Here is a 21,223-nt window from a genome sequence, read left to right as displayed (position 1 = left end):
AGCATCATCATTAAGACAGTGCTGCCTAGAATTGATTGTTCTACAGGTAATGAATAATAACACTCGAGAGAGAGAACAGTGTTGTCACTGCCGCATTTATATGCTAGCTAAAAGGAAGACATGTTCTGCCTCTTTGGTTCTAATTGCTGCTTGCCAGTATATTCATCTTCAGTTTATTTTTATGTTTATACAAAGAAATGGGAAAAATATGTGCCAGAGAGAATTCAACATACTACTCATTTGCAGAATTATTGTAACAATTGGAAAACAAGCTTAAGACATACCACTAAAATCTACTCTTAATTTTCTATATCATCACGGCATATTGGATTGGAACACATCTTGAGAGATTTTTGCAAGCTTCTTGCTTGCATTACAACACAAATGTGACTATAAAAAATGGGGAGGGGAAAGAAAAAGGAAAGAAATGAAATGAAATGATAATAAACTTAGTTTTAGACTTGCTTATTCTTTGTTTTGTCTGTCCATGAACTGCTGACCTGGTAAGTGATGAGCCAGTTCCAGAGCAGATGGTGTATTTGTGTAGTTCCATTGAAGTCAAAGGGAATACACAGATATACACCAGCTGAGAATTTTCTGTTAAATTATAGTTATCGTATTGTTACTATCGTTGAGTAATTTCACTTTTCATGTCAACAGTATTCCCTGAATAGTAAATGAAAGCTTGCTGCAGAACCCAGAATTGCTAATCTTGAAAGCTGTAATACAGCGTATTCCACCTCATCATGTATTTAAAAATATTCCTGATGAAGCATGCTGTCATTTGGTCGCTTGCATAAACAAAGAGGTTCTTCTAGAAATGTCTTGGAGTTTGTCAGTTGACGGTTTTAATTCTGCATTTTTGTTGTCTAGCTTATAATGGGTTTAATACTTTTTACAGATGTTACAGGTTTATTCTGATAGAATAGAGTCTGTTTTCCTCTGTTGCAAATCTGTTATGTGAAGGTGGGGTGTTATATTTTAATACCAGCAGAAAGTAGTGTCGATGCCCTACCACAGGCGTGGTGATATGGTACCTTACATGCTGACTACAGGTACTTCTCAATCACCAAATTGCTCTTTTTTATTAAATAATCTAAATGGAATAATCCTATTGCTGTGATAATCATGACTGATATGTCATTAAGTAATTCTGTTTATTATCAGGTTAGACCACTTCATGGCAAACTGCTTTGAAAGGTCAGATTATTGCGTTCAGTGGTGTGGAAAGGCTTATTATCAGTACGTCCTGGGAAGGATGGTAAAGGGGTTTGCAAATGCTGTTTGCAAATGGGAGATTAGGGTCTCAGGGGAACAATCATCCCTTTCGGCTGTTTTGATGCTTTGGTTTAATTTAATTTCTTTTCTGCAGGTGTAGTAATGAGATAAGGGGAAGCTTTTTTACAAGGTTGTTGAACTCTGATATGTTCTCACTGCCAACTGAAGATTTTTGAATATAGATTTATTTTGCCCTCGTTTTATTTAACAACAAAATATGACAAATAACTGGCTGGCACTCTCCCCTGCTGCAAGGGGAAGGAAAACTTAACAGTGTCTTTGGTGGCTGAGCCAGGTGCAGCTATCTTGTCTGCTGGACCCCTTCATTTAGGGCATCCAAGAACCTGAGTCCTGGGATGCAAAATTTGCATGAGAACTAATCTTCCTTCCTAGAAAATGCTACCACCCTCTTGGCTCCAAGTGATTAGAAAGAGGGAAATGTTGTTGTGGAAGGATTGTGAGCATTCATTTAAAACGGGGGATTTATATAATGGATTTTTTTATTTCGAAAAGGTACGTTTCCCTTAAGCCATGTTCACAGCAACGATTGGAAAAAGTACCTGTTAATTTTGATAAAATAAGACCATAGATAGCTAGAGGAAATACTGAAAATATACTTACTGAGTATTTCTCACTGTCTCTGAGCCGAAAACTCACGTGCTGTACAGTTAACGTCAAGCAGAGAAAAATATCTCATTACAGGGAGATGGAGTTAGTGGATAACCATGGCATGTAGTTATTAGGAAATATGTGTCCTTTCAGCTGTAAATACTTAAAATCTAAAACACTTCATCGTGGTTTCCTCAATTTTTTTCCAGAAAAAGCAATGGATTTAAAATTAGGATGCAATGAAAGGTTAAAAAAAAAAAGCTAGAGTGGGCATTGACACTTCTGTGTTTAATATATCCCACTGGGCCTGTAAGCGGCAAGCTTTTATCCTTATGAGGCTAAACCCCTGTGAACGGCAAACCCCAGACTTCGGCATGCAAGTAACTGTTTTTCTCAATACAGCCATAGCTGGCTTTGTACCTGACCTACACAACATTGATACGGTCCAGTTAAAAAGCCGAGCAAGTTTGCGGCCCCATAACCTGTCAAAATGTCATTGACTCTATTAATTACTGTGGGGTGGTAATTCTTGATGGTTTCAGAATAATACAGGAGCCAGAACTGGGAAGTTTAAGAATCCAGTTTGTTGGATTTATGCTGGAAATTGCAGAAAAGTTGAAGCCAAGGATTAATTTCCTCCCTGCTCAGCAAACAAACCAGTCCAAGGTATTTCAGGGCCTTTGCCCCGAAGTCCCTTGGGTCTTTGTATTTTGTTAAAGGCTAAGGTGCTCTCTGTGGGAGACCTTTATTTTCAAGCGCCATCCTGGGCATACTCTTGAGACGTACCTATTTCCTTGACAAAGTAACCTCTTTCTTTGGATTATCCAGAAAGACTGATCCCTCTGCTCACCATCCAAGCGATAGTCACGCAAGGGCAAGAGAAAGCTTCAAAGCAAAGTCTGCATTAAATCCCCAGAAAGGTGGCTGCTATTAACTCTGTTATTTGAAAGTATTGAATTAGTAGGGCATTTCAGAGAGTAGGACTTGTATTTGTAATTTTCTTGGAAAAGAAAATGATCAACAATTGATTTTTCTAATGTATTGGCTATGTTCTACATAATTAGTCTGGATGTCTTTGGTGTTAAGTGAACACACATAGTATTTCACTGCATCCTTCTGTTTAGGTTGTGGCAGACACCAACATCAGTGCCATTGCTACCCAGCTGGAGAGCATGTCTGCGGGATGCAACCTGAACTCTTCGACTGAGCATCCTTCTGAAGATCCCGAGTAAGTCTGCACATAGTCTGCATAAATGAGCTGGATTTCTGTGTGCCATAGGGAAAATCCTAGGGTAGTGAAGGAGGTCTCTCCCATTGCTCTTCCCTCTAATTCTGCATCACCTTTAAAATGAAAACTGTGACTTTCTCCAAGCTGCTTATGGACTCACATCTTCACCTGGTGACCAAAATTGCTTGAGTAAATAAGCACAAAATGCATTTCCAAGCACTAGTTCTGGACATTTTTCAAAAAACATGTATCTCCTTTCTTTTCTGATGTGTTGTGCTGACATGATAGTTATGCCCTTGTCTATTGGCTTCCTTGCCTGAAAGGAGTTATGATTGTAGCAATTTGAAATAATTTGTCATTGCCAGACTAAGGCAAGAGTTGTTAAAAAGCCTGGTATCACAGGCAAATGTTTCAAAACATGACCCAGAACTTTTTTTTGTCTTTTGAATCTTTTTAGCTTTACAGTTCAAAAAAGTCTGATTAAAAAATGTTCTACTTAAAATGCTTCTGTATGGTGAATGAAAGTTAGAGATCTAGCCCTCCCATGACCATGCCTCATTCTCCATCATGTGCTTTTTAGAGCACCTTATAGCATTCCAGTTATCATTTTGAAATTCATTTGATCTTCATTTTTGGTTCATTAGCTTCATTATGTTCCTCATTTTTGTTCTTTGATTCCTTATATTTATTTTAAGGAGCTGAGATGCAAGTTGCTGCCCTACCTCAGGGGGGTTTGAGTATAAAAGTTAAGCCATTTATGCTGCATTCTCTAGTCTTACAATGTGAGATACTGTTTTTATTGCTGCTCTCAAAGGAGAATTGCTCACTTCACAAAAGGATTTGTATTCTGTTTTCATACGAAAATAGTAAGGAAATTTGAATGTGAAAATATGAAGCAGGATTAGGTGGGTGTATGCATTCATTCTGTCCTAAAGAAATGGCTAGATATTAGTCATCATAGGCTACACCTTTACATAGGTGGAAGATGCCAAACAGCTTTTGTCCACAATAATTCTTTCTAAATATGTAGAAATTACTTTTTCAAGTTTGAGATGGATTATATACATATTGAGTGCTCTGAATTCCACCAATAATCTTCCTTTGCTCAGCATAGACAGGAAAAGCCCCTGGAGAGAGTTCAGGCTCTAAGCAATGCGCTGAGCGAGGGGCTCTGGAGTCAGCCTCTGCGGTTACAGGGCACAGGGATGTAGGTCAAATACAGGTTGTTAGAACACAGCCCGAAGAGCCTGCAGTAGAGCTGAGACTATAAACACAAGTGTTCCTGGCTGCATGCTGTCTATTAGACTCATTCCTCTGAAGTCATAACATAAAATTATGCTGCAAGGAACTCATTGCAGTTGCCACTTACACAGACTAAAGATGACAGCTTGGCTGGTAAGAAAGCAAACTCTCCTTTACGTATGTGCAGTGACTGCAGATCAGGGGAGTCTCACTTCTGCATCAGAGATAAGTGCTTTTGTTGAGCTCCTTGTTAAAAATAAGTATTCTCAAAGTGAGGAGCTGAAGTGCACAGAACAGCGTTTGAACTCCGGGCTGTGTGGGACTGTGTTTCAGTGCAAGGGCAAGAGTCATGGTTTGTGACTGCATAAAGAACTTGATAGGTAAATATCTCTGTAAGTGTTCCTTCTGCATAAAGTCCCCAGAGACACACATTGCTATTCTAAGTGGTATTTATTGTGTTTTCAGAGCACCTCAGCCTAAGATTATTACTTTGGAGAAAGGCTCTGATGGACTGGGATTTAGTATTGTAGGGGGGTATGGAAGTCCCCACGGAGACCTGCCCATTTATGTCAAGACTATATTTGCCAAGGTATCTTTTTTTTGTTTGTTTTATTTTCTCCCTTTTTCTGTATTATCTTTAAAAATAAACCTAAGCTTTGGCTTGGATAATATATTATGTAGTAGAGAGCAAAATGTACTGTCTAAGTACATTGATGTAAGTGGACCCAGAACTCACAGCTGGCTTCTCAGTTTATATTACTGGTGGCTGAAACAAGTTGCTTTATCTCAGCAAAATTGCTCTGTGTACTTGGGAAACTTGGTTTTATGCATTAAAATATTTATAAGGCAGTTTTCTATCTGTAAATCTCAAAGAGCCTTCCAAGAGGTACGAAGGCATCACTTTCCCCACTGTACAGGAGAGGAGACCATTCCTGTATCTTTGTGGCTGAGCTTTAGCTGCAGAACCAGCAATAAGCTCCTCTGCCCAGATAGTCACCTCAATGAGAAAAAAGACCAAAAGACAAAAACGCCGTACCTTGTGGCTTGATAATTAATTGTTTGGCTTACACATCAGTCCTGGCTTTAGTTATTCTCCCTTGCTTCCAGCTTGTCTCTCATGCCTCTCGGTGAGTGCTCCACTCCTGTGTGCTGGAGCCACTCACAGCACAGCTGCCTCAGCCCATCTCTGACCCCGGCCCTGAGTTGCCAGGGGGGCACTTGGGCATCCCAAGTACAGAGTGGCTCAGGCCACCAAAGCTGAAGAAGAAACACAACACAGCATAGCCCCAGAATGGCCGCTAGTGTGAAGGGAGGGGTGCCCCTTTTCCCACCCATCCCCTTGCTAGAAATGTGCTCAACGTGGGCCAGTTATTAACATGGTTCAGTTCAGTTATTAACATGGGAAGATAATTATGTGTTTAAACTGATGCTTAGATTTACAAGTCTCTAGATGTAAGCACAGCTGAGAAACCCTTAATCAAAGCTAGAATACAGTGCAGTCACTGCTGGGGCCATGGAGCAGGAGTAGACACCATGAGCCAACCGCTGGGCAGGGCAGGGCTCAGGATTTAGATAAAAGAGCTGCACCGAGGCCTCTGGAGGAGAACAGCCATTACTAAAGCTCTGTGGGAGCTCCTCAGGACCTTCAATGGAGCCCTGCTCCATCCGTGACTTTGGGCAGTACCCAGGCTGTTCTGCTGCGTGAGCTCTGCATTCCTCTCCCTCCCCACATTTTAACCCATTTCTCAGCCCTGGGTGTGGAGTGCATTTACACGCTGCTTTAACAAGCCTCCCCATTATCATAAAAGCCAGGACCAGCCTTCACACCGCAGTTTTTTCAGGGATGAGTTTTCTCTTCTTCCCGAGGGTGTATCACCCACCCACAGTGCCCCAGATCTTGCAGGGTTGGATAGGCAGGGTGAGCGATGGGCAACGGTTGACGCACTCAGGGAGACTTCAGCACTGTCATTTCCCATGTTCCCCACCCAGCTACGGTGGGATTTCCAGTGCTGCATCCCTCCTCATTTCATCCATCAGCATTCTGAGAGACAGGAGGGTTCCATGCTACCAGCCGCTAATGACTCGCTTTGCTGTTTGCAGGGAGCAGCTGCGGACGATGGCAGACTGAAGCGTGGTGATCAGATTTTAGCAGTTAATGGGGAAGCTTTGGAAGGTGTTACTCATGAGCAAGCTGTAGCTATTCTGAAGCGCCAGAAAGGAACTGTAACGTTAACGGTGTTATCATGAATGTCATTGCGCTTGCAGAGATAAGTACAATTATTTTAGAACATCAGTAGAGCTATAATAATACTGTTCAGCCCTGAGCAGGATATAAAGCAAACCCTGGCAAAAATGAATCAGTATTCACCCCATTGCCAGAAAGGGTAGTGTGCATCTCGAGCTTCATTTAGCCTTCCTCATTTATCAGCCCTTCTCCCCGCCCTCCCCTACTTCTGGCGGCTTTTGAGGTTTCTCTGAACAAGTTTAATTAAGAAACTTCAAAGAACAATGTCCATTTTACTTTATTTATACATCAGTTTATCCCCACTAGTCTGAACCCCAGTTACAACTGCTGAACCTGGAATCAGTTCGCACACAAACGAGAATTTAGATCATCAACTGATCTCATCTGATGAGCAGAAATAAATGCCGAGTGACTTGTCATCTCACTCATGATTTACTTATGCTAATTGTCCTTTCAAGTATGCCAGAAAACATTAGCAATGTAATTAAATTACCACTGTTCCAAATGATGAAATATCAAATTCTCCTCTGGGAAATTATTTGTGCTCGGCACAGTAAGTCTGATAGTCAAATGTGAACTTCTCATGTTTATCTCTTTGGGTAGGTCTATGGAAGTTAGTCAGAGGTAATTACTGTGATGTGTCAATTTGCAGCCTTTAGCATGAAAAATAAACTAGGGGAAAGGGAGATTTATTTTTTTAGGCTTTTAAAATGTTTGAGCCTTTTCAGATATTTAGGCAGCATGAACAACAACAACGTATCTCGTTCTATTCTAATTGTATTTTTAAAGAAGAAACAATGTGCTGATATATGCCAGGCATGTTGCATACAAAGGCAGTTGTTGTTGTGCCAAGTTGCAGCATAATTGTTCATCCTGAAACTTTAATGAAGATAAAAAGTTTGCTTCGGCAATGTGATCCTGTAATTCTAGTAATGATTGTGAGCAGTCCCTCTGCACGTTGTCTTTAAGGCTAGATGAAGTTAATCCAAACCAGCAAACCGTTTTGCATTTCCAAAAGTCTCCCCAGGATCAGATAGTGCAGGAAGAGGCTTTCACGGATCAGCGGATGCTTCTTCCTTGGGGCTGCTGGAGTTCAGTTTTGGCTAATACCAAATAACACCAGGCAGTGGTGAGATGATCGCCGCAGAAGACTACTGTGGCAGTTCAGGATTATGTGGTCCCGGGGCTGGCTGCTGTGCCTGTCCTCCCCAGGGCAGAGCTTGCAGAAGGGGATCCCTCAGCCCACTCCAGTGAGTCAGGTGGCTCAGTCGAAGCCCCTGGCTGTTTTTTCGGTTTAAGTTAAGCAAGGTGAAAGTGTGCTGAAGCCCGCGAGGAGCCTTCCCAAGGCCTGTCCTGCTTTGTGCAGTGGGGGTGGGATGCAGGAACGTTTAGCCAGAAGTTAGCAACTTCGTTCCGTGTCACAACCATTCCTGCAGTGATTATATGACTGTGGCCGTAGTGATTTAGCAAATGAATTTGGCAGGCAGATTAATGGCAATGCAAGTCGTTGTGGTTTAATCTTCCTATCCAGAGGAACAGTAGGGTTTTAGAGGAAGAAGCCCAGTCTGATTTGGACTATTTGGTGTAATTTGTAATGATGATGGGAGAAATGAAAGGGGGGGGGGTGTCGAAATTGGCTGCTCGTTTTATGTGAAAAATCCCTGCAATTAAACAGAAAGAAGATTGAAAATCTGCGGTATAACTGAGTAGTGTGGGGTTTGTGTTAAAGGTAGTGTTGTTAGGTATGGTATAGCTAGAGTGGGTATTTCCCCATTTTATGTAGGAGAACAGGTACTGAAGTGAGATGAGCTACGCTGAAACAAGCAAGCTGTGATTAGCTCTAATTGAAACAGTTTTCCTTACTTTACTGAAAAGTTTTCGTAGGTAATCACAAAGTGCATTTAGCCTGCTGGAGCCATTAGTTGGTATTTCATCAACAGTGCCTGGAAGAGACCTCACATTTCCAGTGGCTTCTCACTGCACTATTTGATTTGCCAAGGGAAGTGTTAGTGGAACGTTGATTGTAGACGCACAGAAATATGTCCAGATGTAGCGAACTGGAGAGGTTTTAACAAACTGTGTTTGGTTGCAGAAGTATCCAGGGTATGCAGAAGTTAAAGGCGGGTAGGTGAAGGAGGTACACTCAGAAATAGTGTATGGAATTCATGAACAAAATGTAATGATTCCTCTGTCTGATTATGTTTTTATAACTGTTGCATTCCTACTTTAAGATGTTGCCACATTTAATCTATGAAGTTTTACGTGGCTATTTATTAGCCTATTATGCACATACTGTTCATATACGTAAAGAATAGAATTTATGGGCTGAGATATTTTGCACTTCTTATTGCTCAGAATGAGAGAGAACATTTTCTGCTTCTTGTAATTTGCACTTTGTGTGTTGAATATATTACTGCCAAGAGTTATATTGCAACTAATAGATAAACCAGTGACCATGCAGAGAAGCGTGTGCTGTATGTGCAGGACCAAGTTAGATAATTAAATCTGCATTACGCTTGTCTGGGTTGAGGTGTTCTGGTTTGTTTAAAACTTTATTTCTGTGCAAGGGAAAAAGTAATTAAACCTCCTGATTGTATGTTTATGTATATCAGTAAAATGAGACGTTTTATGACTTCAAAGATTCTAAATAAAGTTCGGTTACATAAGTAGTTCTGTATTTTTATTTTTTATTTAAGTCGCTGTTAAAATCTGTTGCATGAGATGTCTTTGTTTGCTATCCCAAGTAGGGCTTGTGACTGCCCTTCTCAGGCAGCAGGAGCGGCAGTCACTGTAGGAGTGATGGAAGGCTGCGGTGACAGCTGGCTGTGGTGACAGCCAGCCGAGGCTCTGTATCCAGGTAGAAGGATTGACCCCGAGTGAGATAGTCACAGGGAGCCTCCCTGTGCACATCTGCCCTCCGGCGGAAAGATACAGCCACCCACTGAGGTGGCTCCAGCCTGGTAAGTAGTTTTTAATCAGGGGAATGCCACCAAAAATGGTTTGGTTGAGAGACCAAGAATCTGGTGCAGAGGCAGCAAAACCGAGGGATGAAGACACAGGTGCCAAGTGGCTGTTATTGTGCCAGGAGAAATCAAAACCAACACAAAGGATGCTTGCAGGAGGAGCATCTCTACCATAGGCCTCTCGCAGCCCTTCAGAGGTGCCATTCACCACCATTCTGCTCGTATGTACCAGTGGGAAAGGGGCTTCTGCCTTGGTTTGAGGACTCAGCTGTCAGAGCCTTTTCTTTCAGAAGGACCACATGCTGTCCACAGTCCCTCCATCAGCTTCCTCACCTGGAGAGACAGGGAGTAGCCTGCCGTTTGCAGTGACACCATCAAGGACATTCTTGACATCACCAGGAACCATCTTAGAGCTGTTCGCCTTTCTTGGCTAAATCTGCAAAGGAAAAGGCAAGTTATACCTATGTTTAGACTTCTTCCAAAGGCTGGGATTGAGGTACTGTAAGTTTTTTGTGCCCTCCCCACCACGTGAGCATGCCAGGGAGCAAAGTCTGTCCAGGCATGATCCCCACTGCCAAGCACGACTGAGCTCCTGAAGCGCCTGCTGGGTGCAGCCTGGGACAGTGCTCAGGCAGCGACGTGAACCGTGGCAGTGGATGGTGGGCCGGTGCGAGCAGCAGGTCAGCCGCAAGGGATGAGGGGACTGTGTCATGTTATACTGCTGCATAAGGAATTGCCATAATGCCTCTAAATTCCCTGTAATTAATCAAATGGCGATTACCACCCTGGAAGTATGACATATATAGAGCCTGTTGAGGTAATATGATTATGCTGAGATGGAGCAGTTAATGTACCTTCGCCTGGAAGAACTGGAATGAATTAATTTAACATTACACATGTATAAAACATTAGTTTTTACAGTTGTGCTGAGCATTGATATATAATTCCATTATCATCTTTCTCCACGGTTTCACACTTCCATGTCCATTATTTAGGTGTATTTACTTTCTGGTTAAACACTGTCACGGTCATTGTTTTTCCTCTTAGTAGCAATGGACATTTTGTTCTCTAACACGCAATCCTGTGATAACTGGACCCCTTAGGATAGCAGCACATCAGAGATCCATGTTCTGCAGCATCCCAAATGGAAAAGGAACATGAATCACCTTGACCTTGCCTTCAGCCCTGTCCAGGTGGGCTCCAAGGTCTCGGCTGCTTTCACAAGTCTGGTGGGTTGGAGCAGAGTTTATTTCTGATTCCTGCACACAAAGGAAAATACTCACTAGCAGCATAAAACCTCTTTATTCCTGATAGAGCAGCCCTGGCTGTAGGTGTGATGCCTCTGTAACTGCCCAGTTAAAATTAAAAATCACATCCTAATCAAAGTAATTGTAGCAATTAAAACCACATTTGCGTGAGGTTATTCTGCTGTGTTTCCCCATCCAGGATGCCTTGGGCAGAATGCAGACCTGCTGAGCTTGGCTTTTCCTTTCCATCATCCTAGGAAGTAGGTTTTCTCTCCAGAAGTGACATGACGCTGCAGTTGCCTTTACAAAATCACCAGCGAGCTGCCGCAAGGAAGAAGTAAACCAAAAAAGAAGAGGTCCTCAAAGGTCTCCTTTTTCCTGAAGAAATGTACTTTCTGGGAGGGTTACTTGTTTGCAGTTTGAACAGGAATGGTCTCTTCCATCTCATAAAGCCCTTCATTGGCTTTATTTTTTTCTTTTCTTCTTTTTTAACACTTTGATGTGCAGATATGACAGGCCATCTGTTGAAAATAAACATGTTTAGAAGATGGGTTTCTCCTGGCACTCTGGGACTCATTTGCTGCAGGTTCTGGTTTATTTGTATGCAGCAGAAAAGAAACTCCCCTAAACAGCAATGCGCTATCTTTCCCTCCTTTCCCCTCTCTGCCAGGTGGGCCTTTTTACAGATTCGTTACCATTCAAGGAAAAAGGACACTCTGGACGCTTGTGTGCAGCGGTGCTCCTAAAACGCAAACTCAGCAGAAATCTCATGCGGATGGGAGACACCGAGAGCGTGACGCCACACCTGGGAGCTTCCACGAGACAGATGTGAGGACCAACAGCCTGATGTGTTTGCTGAGAGCTGCGTGCAGCCCCCAGGGCTGAGCTGGGCCCCAGCGGTACCCCCTGTCCTCCCACCGCAGCTCAAAGGGCTAAACCGTGGGCAGGAGCCCGATGCCTCCTCACACGGCCCATTGCAGGGTTTGGGGGCTCTTGTATCCCCCAGCACCGATGGTGCTTGGCACAGGCCTTAGTGCTCACCTTACGAGATGGGGTGGATTTGTGCGCCAGAGAGGATGTTTTGCAGCACGGTCATGCCAAAAAACACTTCTCAACAGGGACATTTTTTGCTCCAAGCTGTGTTTGAGCTAGAAGAAGCCCCTGTTACTGGTGACGCCCACTGCTGGCATTGCTGGCAGTCCCTGCCACGGTTTCTCTGCAAGTTTTCTTCCTGAGGATATACTGGCCTGGTGTCTGCCGCTGCTCGCTGGAAAGCAGCTTTAGCCAGTGAGGAGTGCATGTGGGACCTGCCTGTCAGATGGGTTTATTTCTTAGCTGGGTATTTCACTGCTCCGGCCAGCAAAGCAGGAATCGTTGCGCAGCTCCTGATGCTCACAAGAACCTGTTCACTTGCTGCATTGGGGGAAGCAGATAAAACTGGACAGATTATGATTATTATGTGGGCAAATGTTTTAAAATATTGCTGGTTTTTAAATTGGGGAGTGGGGTGGCAAATGGGAACGGTTGCTGTCGGTGTTGGTGTCACCCTGTGCAGGGTAAAGCTGAGCTGTTGTTGGCCATGTGCTGTTTAACCCCCTCAGCACCAGCTTTTCCCCTCACAGATGGCACGTGCCAGGGGTACGTGGTCCCTGGCCTTCGGGTGATGCCTGGGTTTTGGTGGTGTGTTGGCAACTGGTCCTCACCTCCTCTGTGGCTGGAGCACACCCTGCCAGAGTTTTTAAATCTGCTCTTACCTTGCAGACCCAGGACTGAGCGCCTTTGTCTCATTTATCGTATTTCTCTCATCTTTCTCAAAACGGGACTATAAACCCTTATATGGAAACATCTGCCCATGAAAATGTAATACTCCCTATGAGCATTTTTAACTATTAAGAATTCACGTAGTACTTTTCTTACGCTGCTTTCCATTCCAGCTAGCAGCGTGCGAGGGAGGCAGTGCGTTCCCGAGCCCCTTCCGCACAGCTGCCATCGGCTGATGGCACCCGTGCTGGACCAGGGCAGGGACCTGCGCATCCTCACCGAACCACTACAGCGACCGGCCAGGGAACGCTGCGCAGCCCCAGCCGCGGTGGCTGCACTGGCTCCGATTGTTGTGCTCTCACTGCTTTTACTGCTGAAATGGCACTAGATGGAGCAATTGACAAAATATTGTATTTCTGCTGCATTCGGCCCGGGCCTGGTGGCTTGCCAGAGAGGCTGCCCCAAGGGATGCTCTAAGGATGCTCTGTCCTCTCAGCTCAAACCAAGAAAGACAAACTGCCACACCTCTGAGCTGGCGTTTTCCCCTGCAAATAGGTGGGTGCTGCGAAAAGGAGGAGACGTCTGAGTACCACAAGAGATTTCTAGGAAATTAAATCACAGCCCGTCTTGCCCCTGCTGATAACTGCGCTTTGTGGCTGGCAAGAGCGGGGTGAAGCAGCCCCTCCCCACCGAGGTGTGGAGACAGGACCAGGTGCTGGGTGGAAGCCGGGCCCCAAACACCCCAAAGCGGAGGTGCTGTCAATGTGCCCGACACGCTGCCCCTGTGGCAGCTCATTCCCCTCTGGCAAATAAATCTGCCTTTGTGACCGAGACATTCATCTCTTCTAAAAATATTAAATGCTGCTGATAGTCACTGATCTGACAGCACCCAAGCTGCTGATGGGGCGGTTTCTGGATGATAAACTGAGAGGTGCTGATTTTCTCTGCCACCTGTGTGGGCAAGACGAGGGGAAGAAAGAGAAAGCAGAAGCGATTGTGTTTCGTACCCTGTGCTTCAAGTCGGACCCGAGAAACCTGCCAGCCATCGATTTTGCCTCTCCTGCAGCATTAAGCCTTAAGACACTCATCCCAGCACCCAGTTGTCACCCCATGTGGGGAGACAACGGCCCACAGAGGTCACAGGAGTGAAGCCACAGCATGTCCTCACTGCCTGGCTGCGGTCCCACCAATTTAATTACCAGTGGCAGTTGTGTTCACGAGTTGCATGGGACTCGGCGCGCACATGGGGCTCAAGGTGGTCCGCTCTCTCCCTGTGCTGTGAACGTGGCCATGGCCCCGCCGCGGAGGCCAGTGGATGTTTCTTGCCCAGGGCTCCCGGCCCTGCTCCTGGGCGGGCCCTCCTCTGTGCCGTGGGCTGAGGATACTTGATATTTACAGCAGAAGAAATGAGTTAACCTTTAACAAAAGCTAACTGCAATGTTTAAAGTAGCCTGGACAACGTTTGCAAATCACTGCAACTGTTCCATCCCCTTCTCTGTGCTGTGTGATCTCAAGATGATGCCGAGGAACCACCTGCATCCCCACAGCAGGGATGGAGCCCGCTTTGCTGTTTCTTTCCCCAGCCAGAGGCCTGCCGCCCCACAGCCGAGCCCTGTGAGGTTTTCGCCACCCCGCAGGCGCTGAGCACAAGGCAGCCTTTTGTCCAGGCCTGCTGGATCACAGGGACCGCACATTTAGCCACGGACTGGGCGGCGGTTTCATTTCTTGCATATCTTGGAGCTGATGTCAGGACGGCACGGGGGCGGCCGTGGGGGCTGTCCTGCTCCGGGTGGGCACAGCATGGCTGCAGCTCCATGTGTCCCACCCCCACCCCAGGGAGGCGTTGCTCCCGTGCCTTGGCAGCGCGCAAGAGGCAGGAGGAACAATTTGGGCTCATCTGGTTTTCGGTAAGGAGGGGGGAAGCCACCAGCTGGTTTCTTTTGTGTGTTGTATCTGGCATGGGTACGGGCACCAAACCACGTGCAGAAGGCAGCTGGGGTGAGAGGGTCTCGCGTGGCTCTGTCCAGGTCCAGCACCAGTGAGGTCAGCCAGGGCACAGAGGAGGGCTGGGGGCTCCACTCCCCCAGGGGTCCATGCCCCAGCACAGTCCCTTCAGGGTCATGCGCTGTGTGCTTATATGGTGGCTTCAGAACCTGCTTTTGCCATGGAGCTGGAGCCTGCCGGCTGCGGGTGGGGTCTCCAGGCATGAGGCACAGAATCACAGACTTCATGGTTTGGGGTGGCAGGGACCTTAAAGGCCATCTAGTCCAACCCCCTGCAGCGAGCAGGGACATCTCCAGCTCGATCAGGCTGCTCAGAGCCCATCCCACCTGGCCTTGAATGTCTGCAGGCATCCAGCGTCCCCTTTTACCAGGATGGACCTTGGGCGGAGCTGGCTGCAGTTCCTCTGGCATCTCCCCTCTGGCACTGCCATCCCCGTTCTGCCACCAAAGCCTTTGGTGTCCAGCGTCACACTCAGGCAGTCCTGGCATCCCTGGGGACACCCGAGGGCCTTGTGTGCGTCTGGGGTGGGGGACAACATCTGGGTAGCAGAGGGCTTTCTCTGAAGGTAGCGGTAAATTAGAGGGGAGAACCCACAGAATCACTGGAACTGATGCTGTTTTTCAGTCCCAGTGTGGATGCTGAGGGCTGCACAGTGCCGCGCTCCTCCGTGACCACGGAGGTGCCTTGGATGAGACCATCAGAGTCCCCGCTCCCCTCCTCGCATCAAGAGAAAGGGATACGCTAGAAATGGCCATAAGGAGAGTGGAAAAATCGTGTTCAGATGAGTTTCTCGTCATTCTTTCCCTTCATAGCTAATCAGTTCATAGATGGTGAGCTCGTAAAGATCATTAGATTAATTTCTTTCCTTGCTGTGACTTAATTGTCTCTCATTTGTATTGTACAGCGCTCGCACTGGGGATGTATTTTGCTTGTCTATATTTAGTTTGATCTCTACCGTATAAATTAAGGCTGGCTCTGGGGCCCTCTGTGGCACTGGGATCCCGCAGACGATTTTCTGTCGGTTCTGTGCAATCTGGTGCTGCTGCAGCGTGACACTGGGCAGGGGGAGGTGCCGAGGGCAGCACCGAACCATCCGTGGTCCCTTGGGCTCCACATGAGCGGAGGAGCTGCTCGGGGGGGTCACCCCATGGGAGCTGCTCCTCACGGGGCAGATGGATCGAGGGGAAAAGAGGAAATACGAGGCAAAGGAATGCAAACAAACATTCTTGGGATGTAGTTAATCAGCCTGGGCTGCCGGGGTGGGAACAGGAGGAAAAGGGGGATGTGGAGGGAGGCAGGGGAAGGCAGCAAAGCGTGTGCTGCAGCAGACCGCGAAAATGTTACCTCTCCCTGAGTCGCACTACAGTGAGCTCAATATCCCTAGGAATTCCACGGGCAGGAGAAGGCAGGTGCTTCCCAAAGCCACCCTCATCCTTAGCAGAAAATCTCCCATGTTCTGGCTTCTTATGTTGAAGCCAGAAAGTTCACCTCACTCTGGGCAGCAGCCAGAGTTGAAGTGAAATTCCTCTCTGCAAGCGCAGTTCCAGAGCTCTCGGGGAAGTAGTGAAAATTGTCACTTGGATGCTATTACAGCTCTTTTTGCTTGCAGCCGGGGCCTGGTGGCCATGCTGTGGGTGCTCACACTGCTTCTGGGTGCTCAGTGCTCAGCCCCCAGGAACATAAATCGGGGCAATTCCTGCAAAAAAACTCCCACCCTGCCCTGTCTGTGTGGGGAGCTGGGGCATGGGACCTCCGGGGGGCACTGGTCTGAAGAAACGCCTCAAAAATGCCTGATTTAACCATGTGCACATACGTGCAGTCACCGCGGGCCGAGGGCTGTCCTGGCTGTCCTTCCCTGTCCACCGGAGCATCCCTGCTGCCTCACACTGGGAGAGCACCGTGGCAATGGGGACAGGCACAGGAGCAAATGCAGGTAAAGGTTTAACTCGAGTTTATTTGTATGCAAAAGAGGTAACTGCATTTTGGGATAGAGTTAAAAAAAGGCGCCTAGACATCTGAGATGGTGAATGCTTCTGAAAACACGAGGAAAGAAAATGGAGCAGATGGCAGATTTCCATGGAAAACGGAGGGCAGGGGCTGTCCTCCCCTCCCTGCAAGGCAGTAAGTGTTACCGGCGTGAGGATGGGGGCTCGTCCGCGGCTTTGCAATATGAGGGAAGGGTAAAGGCAGCTTAAGAGAGATTTCATCGTGATGTGAATTGACTTGGAAGTAACCAAAGTAGTCTAGGATTAACTTCTGCTTAGTAACAAAAGAAAGAAAAGTAAAAGCAAATCTCCCTAGTTAGCTAATTAGTTTTGGCAAGTAGATCCAGGCTTTTGGTGGTGGCATCCAGGTCCCCCAAAGCCTGTGGAGGGCATCCACTGGGTCCTGGTGCAGCACAGCCTCACGAAACGGCATTTCCCAGCACAGAGCAACTTAATGACAGTATAAAGGTGTTTGGAGAAGTGGGGCTGGAGCCCTCCCTCTTCAGCAGCAGCAGGGGGATTTAAGAGAAACTCCCTGCCCCACGTATGATTTGAGGCGATGCTGGACTGACCCTGTGGGTGCCCCATGGCGGGGTGGGGGGAGGGGCGGCTGGCACCAGCCAACTCCAGCAGCTAAATCACAGCATGGCTTTAGCTGGGAGTGGTTTGGGCATCTGGAGGTTAAGCACAAGGGAAAGGGGAGAGCAGATGCTTGCCCGGAAGGCATCTGTCAGCAAGGTCACTCCACCAAACTCTCGGACATTAATGCATCCTGGGATGGGAATCTGTTGTGATCATCTGGTGCCATGCTTGGGATAACCTGATCCACCCTGCTGTGCCTGAGCATCACATGTGCTGATGCACGGTGCATGTCAATGGGCTACGCTTCCCTGTTGGCTCAAACTTAATTAGGAAAAATAAGAGCCATATGGTAATTCCAAATACAGGCAAAACAATGTCTGTGTGTTTGGGTCTGGTATACTCAAATATTTTCCTAGAGCATTAATTTTTAATTCTTACATCAGACCCACATAAGCAAACATAAATAGGATTTTATACTTTACATAATCCATCCAGCTTGTGTTTGTCGTTACATATACTGAATAATCACTGCCTGCCGCTACATACAGAAGAGCTAATAATAAATATTAGAACACAAACTTACAAGTTAAATGAGATACAGTTAAGTAGTTGATTAAAAGGACAAACATAATCTAAGGTTACAAAAGACTTAAGTATTGCTTTTCTAATGTGCTTTTCTCCTTCATTTTGGTCGCTCACCTGCCAAATCTGTACCAAAAGGAGTGTATAGGAGAGCTTGGAATCATTTGTGGCAATGTGCATAGATTAGGGGGGGTGTAAACAGGCTTAATGAGGAGAATTAGCCATGGGGAACACACGCAGGTAACTGACAGGGTTCATCCCCCTGTACGTATGGAAATCTACTACACCGGCCGTGGCCACCGAGGCGAGCAGCAGGGCTGTTGCAGGAAGGAGCAGTTTGTTCCCCACTCCCCATCCCACTTTCTTCTCACCGCTTGGTCACGCAGAGAGGGACGGGCTCTGCTCGGCGTGGGCTCGCAGGAGCGCTGCAATGTCCTCGCGGGCAGCACGCTGGGCCAGCGACAGGGCTGAGTTACCGCCCTGCGGGGAGGGAAGAGGTGAAGACGTTACTGCCCGAATTCCTGCCTCTCGCCCCAGCCACTCCTGTAATCCACCCAGCTCCATTCTCAACCGCCTCCGCTCCTTGGCCCCATCCCTGCTATTTGCAACCTGCGCGCTGATGATATTTCTCAGCGGGTATTTCACCGCCCAGCAGTTTACCCCCAAAACCTCCTCCCCTGCACTTACTCCCTCGCTTAAAATGAGTCACCGTCCTGCAACCTTCCCGTGGTGTTTTGGGGCTTAACCTCAACTGCACAAAATGCGTCCCTGCCGTGCCCTCTCCTGGTCCCGGTGCTGCCCAGCATCTTAGACAAAACTGTAATTTAGTTAGAACTACAAGTATAGTAACTATACACACAGCCACGCAGCTTGTCGCTGTGAGCCCACGCAGATTTCCACTGGCCAGCTAGGCTGCTCCCAGCCCAGCCCCATCCCATGCAACCCCCTGGAGAGGTGTCTGTTCTCAGCGGGGAGTTAATTGCTGCTAATTTCTTGGAGCTGAAGCTCTGCTGATTCCATAGCCAGGGTTTCATCTGGTTTTTTTCAGATTTACACTGGGCTGGGCTCTTCCCCCAGTGCTCCTGCCCAGGCTACGGCTGGGATGCAGGATGCTGCCACAGCCACCCCATCCAGCAAGCACCGAAACCAGGGCTACTCTCCTAAAAGTGGTCCCCTGACTAGAAAGAAGACCAAAACGATACTTCTTCACTTAAAACCCACCCCCTGGGCATTGCTGCCTGTAAACTGTGATCCCACATGAGTTTTCCCCACCCAGTGCACATGAGGTTGTGTACGGGACCGAGCGCAGCTCCGGAGCCTCACCTTGTCTGTCAGTGTGACCTGGCAGCCGGGCTGGGCCAAGAGAAGCCTGACAATGTCGGCGTTGCCCTGCCGGCAGGCCACCATCAGGGCCGTCGTCCCCTCCTCATCCTGCAGGTTGACGTCAGCCTGGCAGGCGAGGAGGGCCCGCACCATGTCGTCCCGCTCGTGGCTGACCCCCAGCATCAGGGCAGTCTGGCCTCCCTGCAACCGCACAGGGAAAGGCTGAGCACCCCTCACCCACTGCTACAGTCCTGCTCGTTCAGACCGTTATAGAACAATAAGAATAATAATAATGAATGTTATTATTGCATATATAATTGCATATATTTTTTGCATAGTAGATAGAGAGTAATAACATTATTAATGCATATTGCATCTTCTTGCATATTGTTATTAAATAACCCTGGGGCTCTTCAGCAGGTGGTGTGAGAGATGCCTGCTCACTTGCACCACTGCCCTGTCCATGCGGAGGGTCTTTGCAGCAGCATGGCCAAACTGCCCAGCTCCCAGTTGCCCCAGACGTCCCAGTTGTCCCCCTAACACTCCTGGGCACTTTAACTTCGCTCCAGACTAACTTTTACAGCTGGCTGGAAGAAAAGCTGGATGAGGGCACTGTCATCCTGAGACCAAAATGCGTGACACCGTTGAAACAACAGCTTGCCGGCAGACCTGGGGTTCCTATACCCTGGGGCCTACCCCATGCTGCTCCTCCCTGGTATCACTTCTGATTTTTTAGCCCAGAAAAATCATTTTGCAAAATTTTCAGCCTCCCTTTAGCCTCTTCATGTTACCCAGCTCCCGCGTCCCTCCACAGGGAGCCGGTGGGCAGCCACGCTGCAGTTCAACTGAGGTTGCTTTTGTAACTTTTGGGAAGCAGCAACTCCAACCCACTGTCTGCTGCCGAGTCTCAGCCTGGCGCTGCACATGCAAATGATACACCCCGCCGCAGCCCGAGATCTCTACCGGGGACATGGTGATGCCTCAGCCTGAACTGGCGTCGCACAGTGACGGCCATAAACAGGAGGCTACGACGAGCTCAGCAGGAGCCACTTCACAGATGCCTCTGCCAAATAAATACCCACTGCAGGCTGGCTGCCCTCCGCCCGTGGCACGATCCCACACGGGGCCACGCTTGGTTTTCAAAGAAACAACAGAACTACAGGGACGCACCTGGGCAGCTCGCAGGTTGACGTCTCCCTCCTTCAGCAGCTTCATCACCACCTCCATGTCCTCACCTGTTTCGGCAGCTGCCAGCGGGGTGAGCATCACCGCTGTGTAGCCAGCGCGGTTCTGCAGGTCCAGGCGGCACACACCTGGCGGGCGATGTACCATGCATGGGAAGGATTCAGCCCCATGTTGAATCAACCGGAGGGAATGGGAAGCAAAGAGAAAGTTATAGAATGTGTGACATCTTATATTCCTAGAAACAGTTTCCATAATTGTACAGGATTGAGATTTCCCCATGTTAAATATCTAGTCTCGTGAGCGCAGCATTAAACGGCCCTTGGTGCTATGCATTGCTAGAGCTAATTACAGTTGCTAAGGTCAACTCAATTAACTTTGAAGACCATAACGAAACAAAACAAAAAAAGGGTGCCGGAGAGGACAATTAATGCCTTGGGCACATGCCAGTTGTGGAGCTGTGGGCTGTTTGCTTCAACTCCTGCAGCAAGGGAGCAGCAGACAGACGAGCATCACCCAATGAACAGCATAAATCAGTCTTGGCCCCATTTCACCCAATTTCCACCCCAAAGCCCCTATTTACAGCTCCACCAGAGGCATGGGCTGTGTCTAACAAGGGCTCGGGTCCAGCCCTGCCCCAGGGACCCAGCCACCTTGGGCACTCAGCAGCAGAAGGGGACAAACTGCCACAGCTCTCTGCAAGTCTGCAGCAACAATCAGGTTATAGACGTGTATGATAATCTGCCATTTCCCCAACATTCAACAGATTGTCTGGCCCATGAGAAAAGGCCAAAGTGCCTTTATTCTTTCGGAGCATGTGTGCGGTTTCCACCACCCCCACCCCCCACACTAGCTCAGCTGAGATTTTTCTTTCTTCATCACATGCTGAAAGTTCAATAGTTTAACATGGGGTTTTTCTGCAGCGCTGTAGGGTTTGTTATGCTCTCAGGGATCTGACCCTCCTGCTCCAAGCCATGATGTGGCATTTGCTA

The 21,223-nt window shown here is 47.5% G+C and overlaps 2 protein-coding genes across 11 annotated transcripts in view; one reads left to right on the top strand and one right to left on the bottom strand.

Annotated features, from left to right (window-relative positions):
- The window catches only part of PATJ (PATJ crumbs cell polarity complex component), a 157,241-nt gene extending 147,970 nt beyond the window's left edge, over positions 1–9,271 (top strand). For all 4 annotated transcript variants that reach the window (XM_056355669.1, XM_056355666.1, XM_056355667.1 and 1 more), the window contains exons 43-45: positions 3,012–3,115; positions 4,823–4,946; positions 6,458–9,271. In XM_056355669.1, the coding sequence (XP_056211644.1) occupies positions 3,012–3,115; positions 4,823–4,946; positions 6,458–6,604 (375 nt within the window). In that variant the 3' untranslated portion in view covers positions 6,605–9,271. The remainder of the gene's footprint in view (positions 1–3,011; positions 3,116–4,822; positions 4,947–6,457) is intronic.
- Positions 9,272–16,511: 7,240 nt separating this feature from the next.
- The window catches only part of KANK4 (KN motif and ankyrin repeat domains 4), a 36,086-nt gene continuing 31,374 nt past the window's right edge, over positions 16,512–21,223 (bottom strand). For 6 of the 7 annotated variants that reach the window (XM_056355670.1, XM_056355673.1, XM_056355674.1 and 3 more), the window contains 3 exons: positions 20,220–20,362; positions 19,050–19,250; positions 16,512–18,206 (listed from right to left, as the gene is read on the bottom strand). In XM_056355670.1, the coding sequence (XP_056211645.1) occupies positions 18,105–18,206; positions 19,050–19,250; positions 20,220–20,362 (446 nt within the window). In that variant the 3' untranslated portion in view covers positions 16,512–18,104. The remainder of the gene's footprint in view (positions 18,207–19,049; positions 19,251–20,219; positions 20,363–21,223) is intronic. The other variant, XR_008824621.1, reaches the window with a different exon arrangement.

Source organism: Falco biarmicus, chromosome 11 (assembly GCF_023638135.1).
Source record: "Falco biarmicus isolate bFalBia1 chromosome 11, bFalBia1.pri, whole genome shotgun sequence".
Lineage (NCBI taxonomy): Eukaryota > Metazoa > Chordata > Aves > Falconiformes > Falconidae > Falco > Falco biarmicus.
This window is presented reverse-complemented; position numbering and strand designations above follow the sequence as displayed.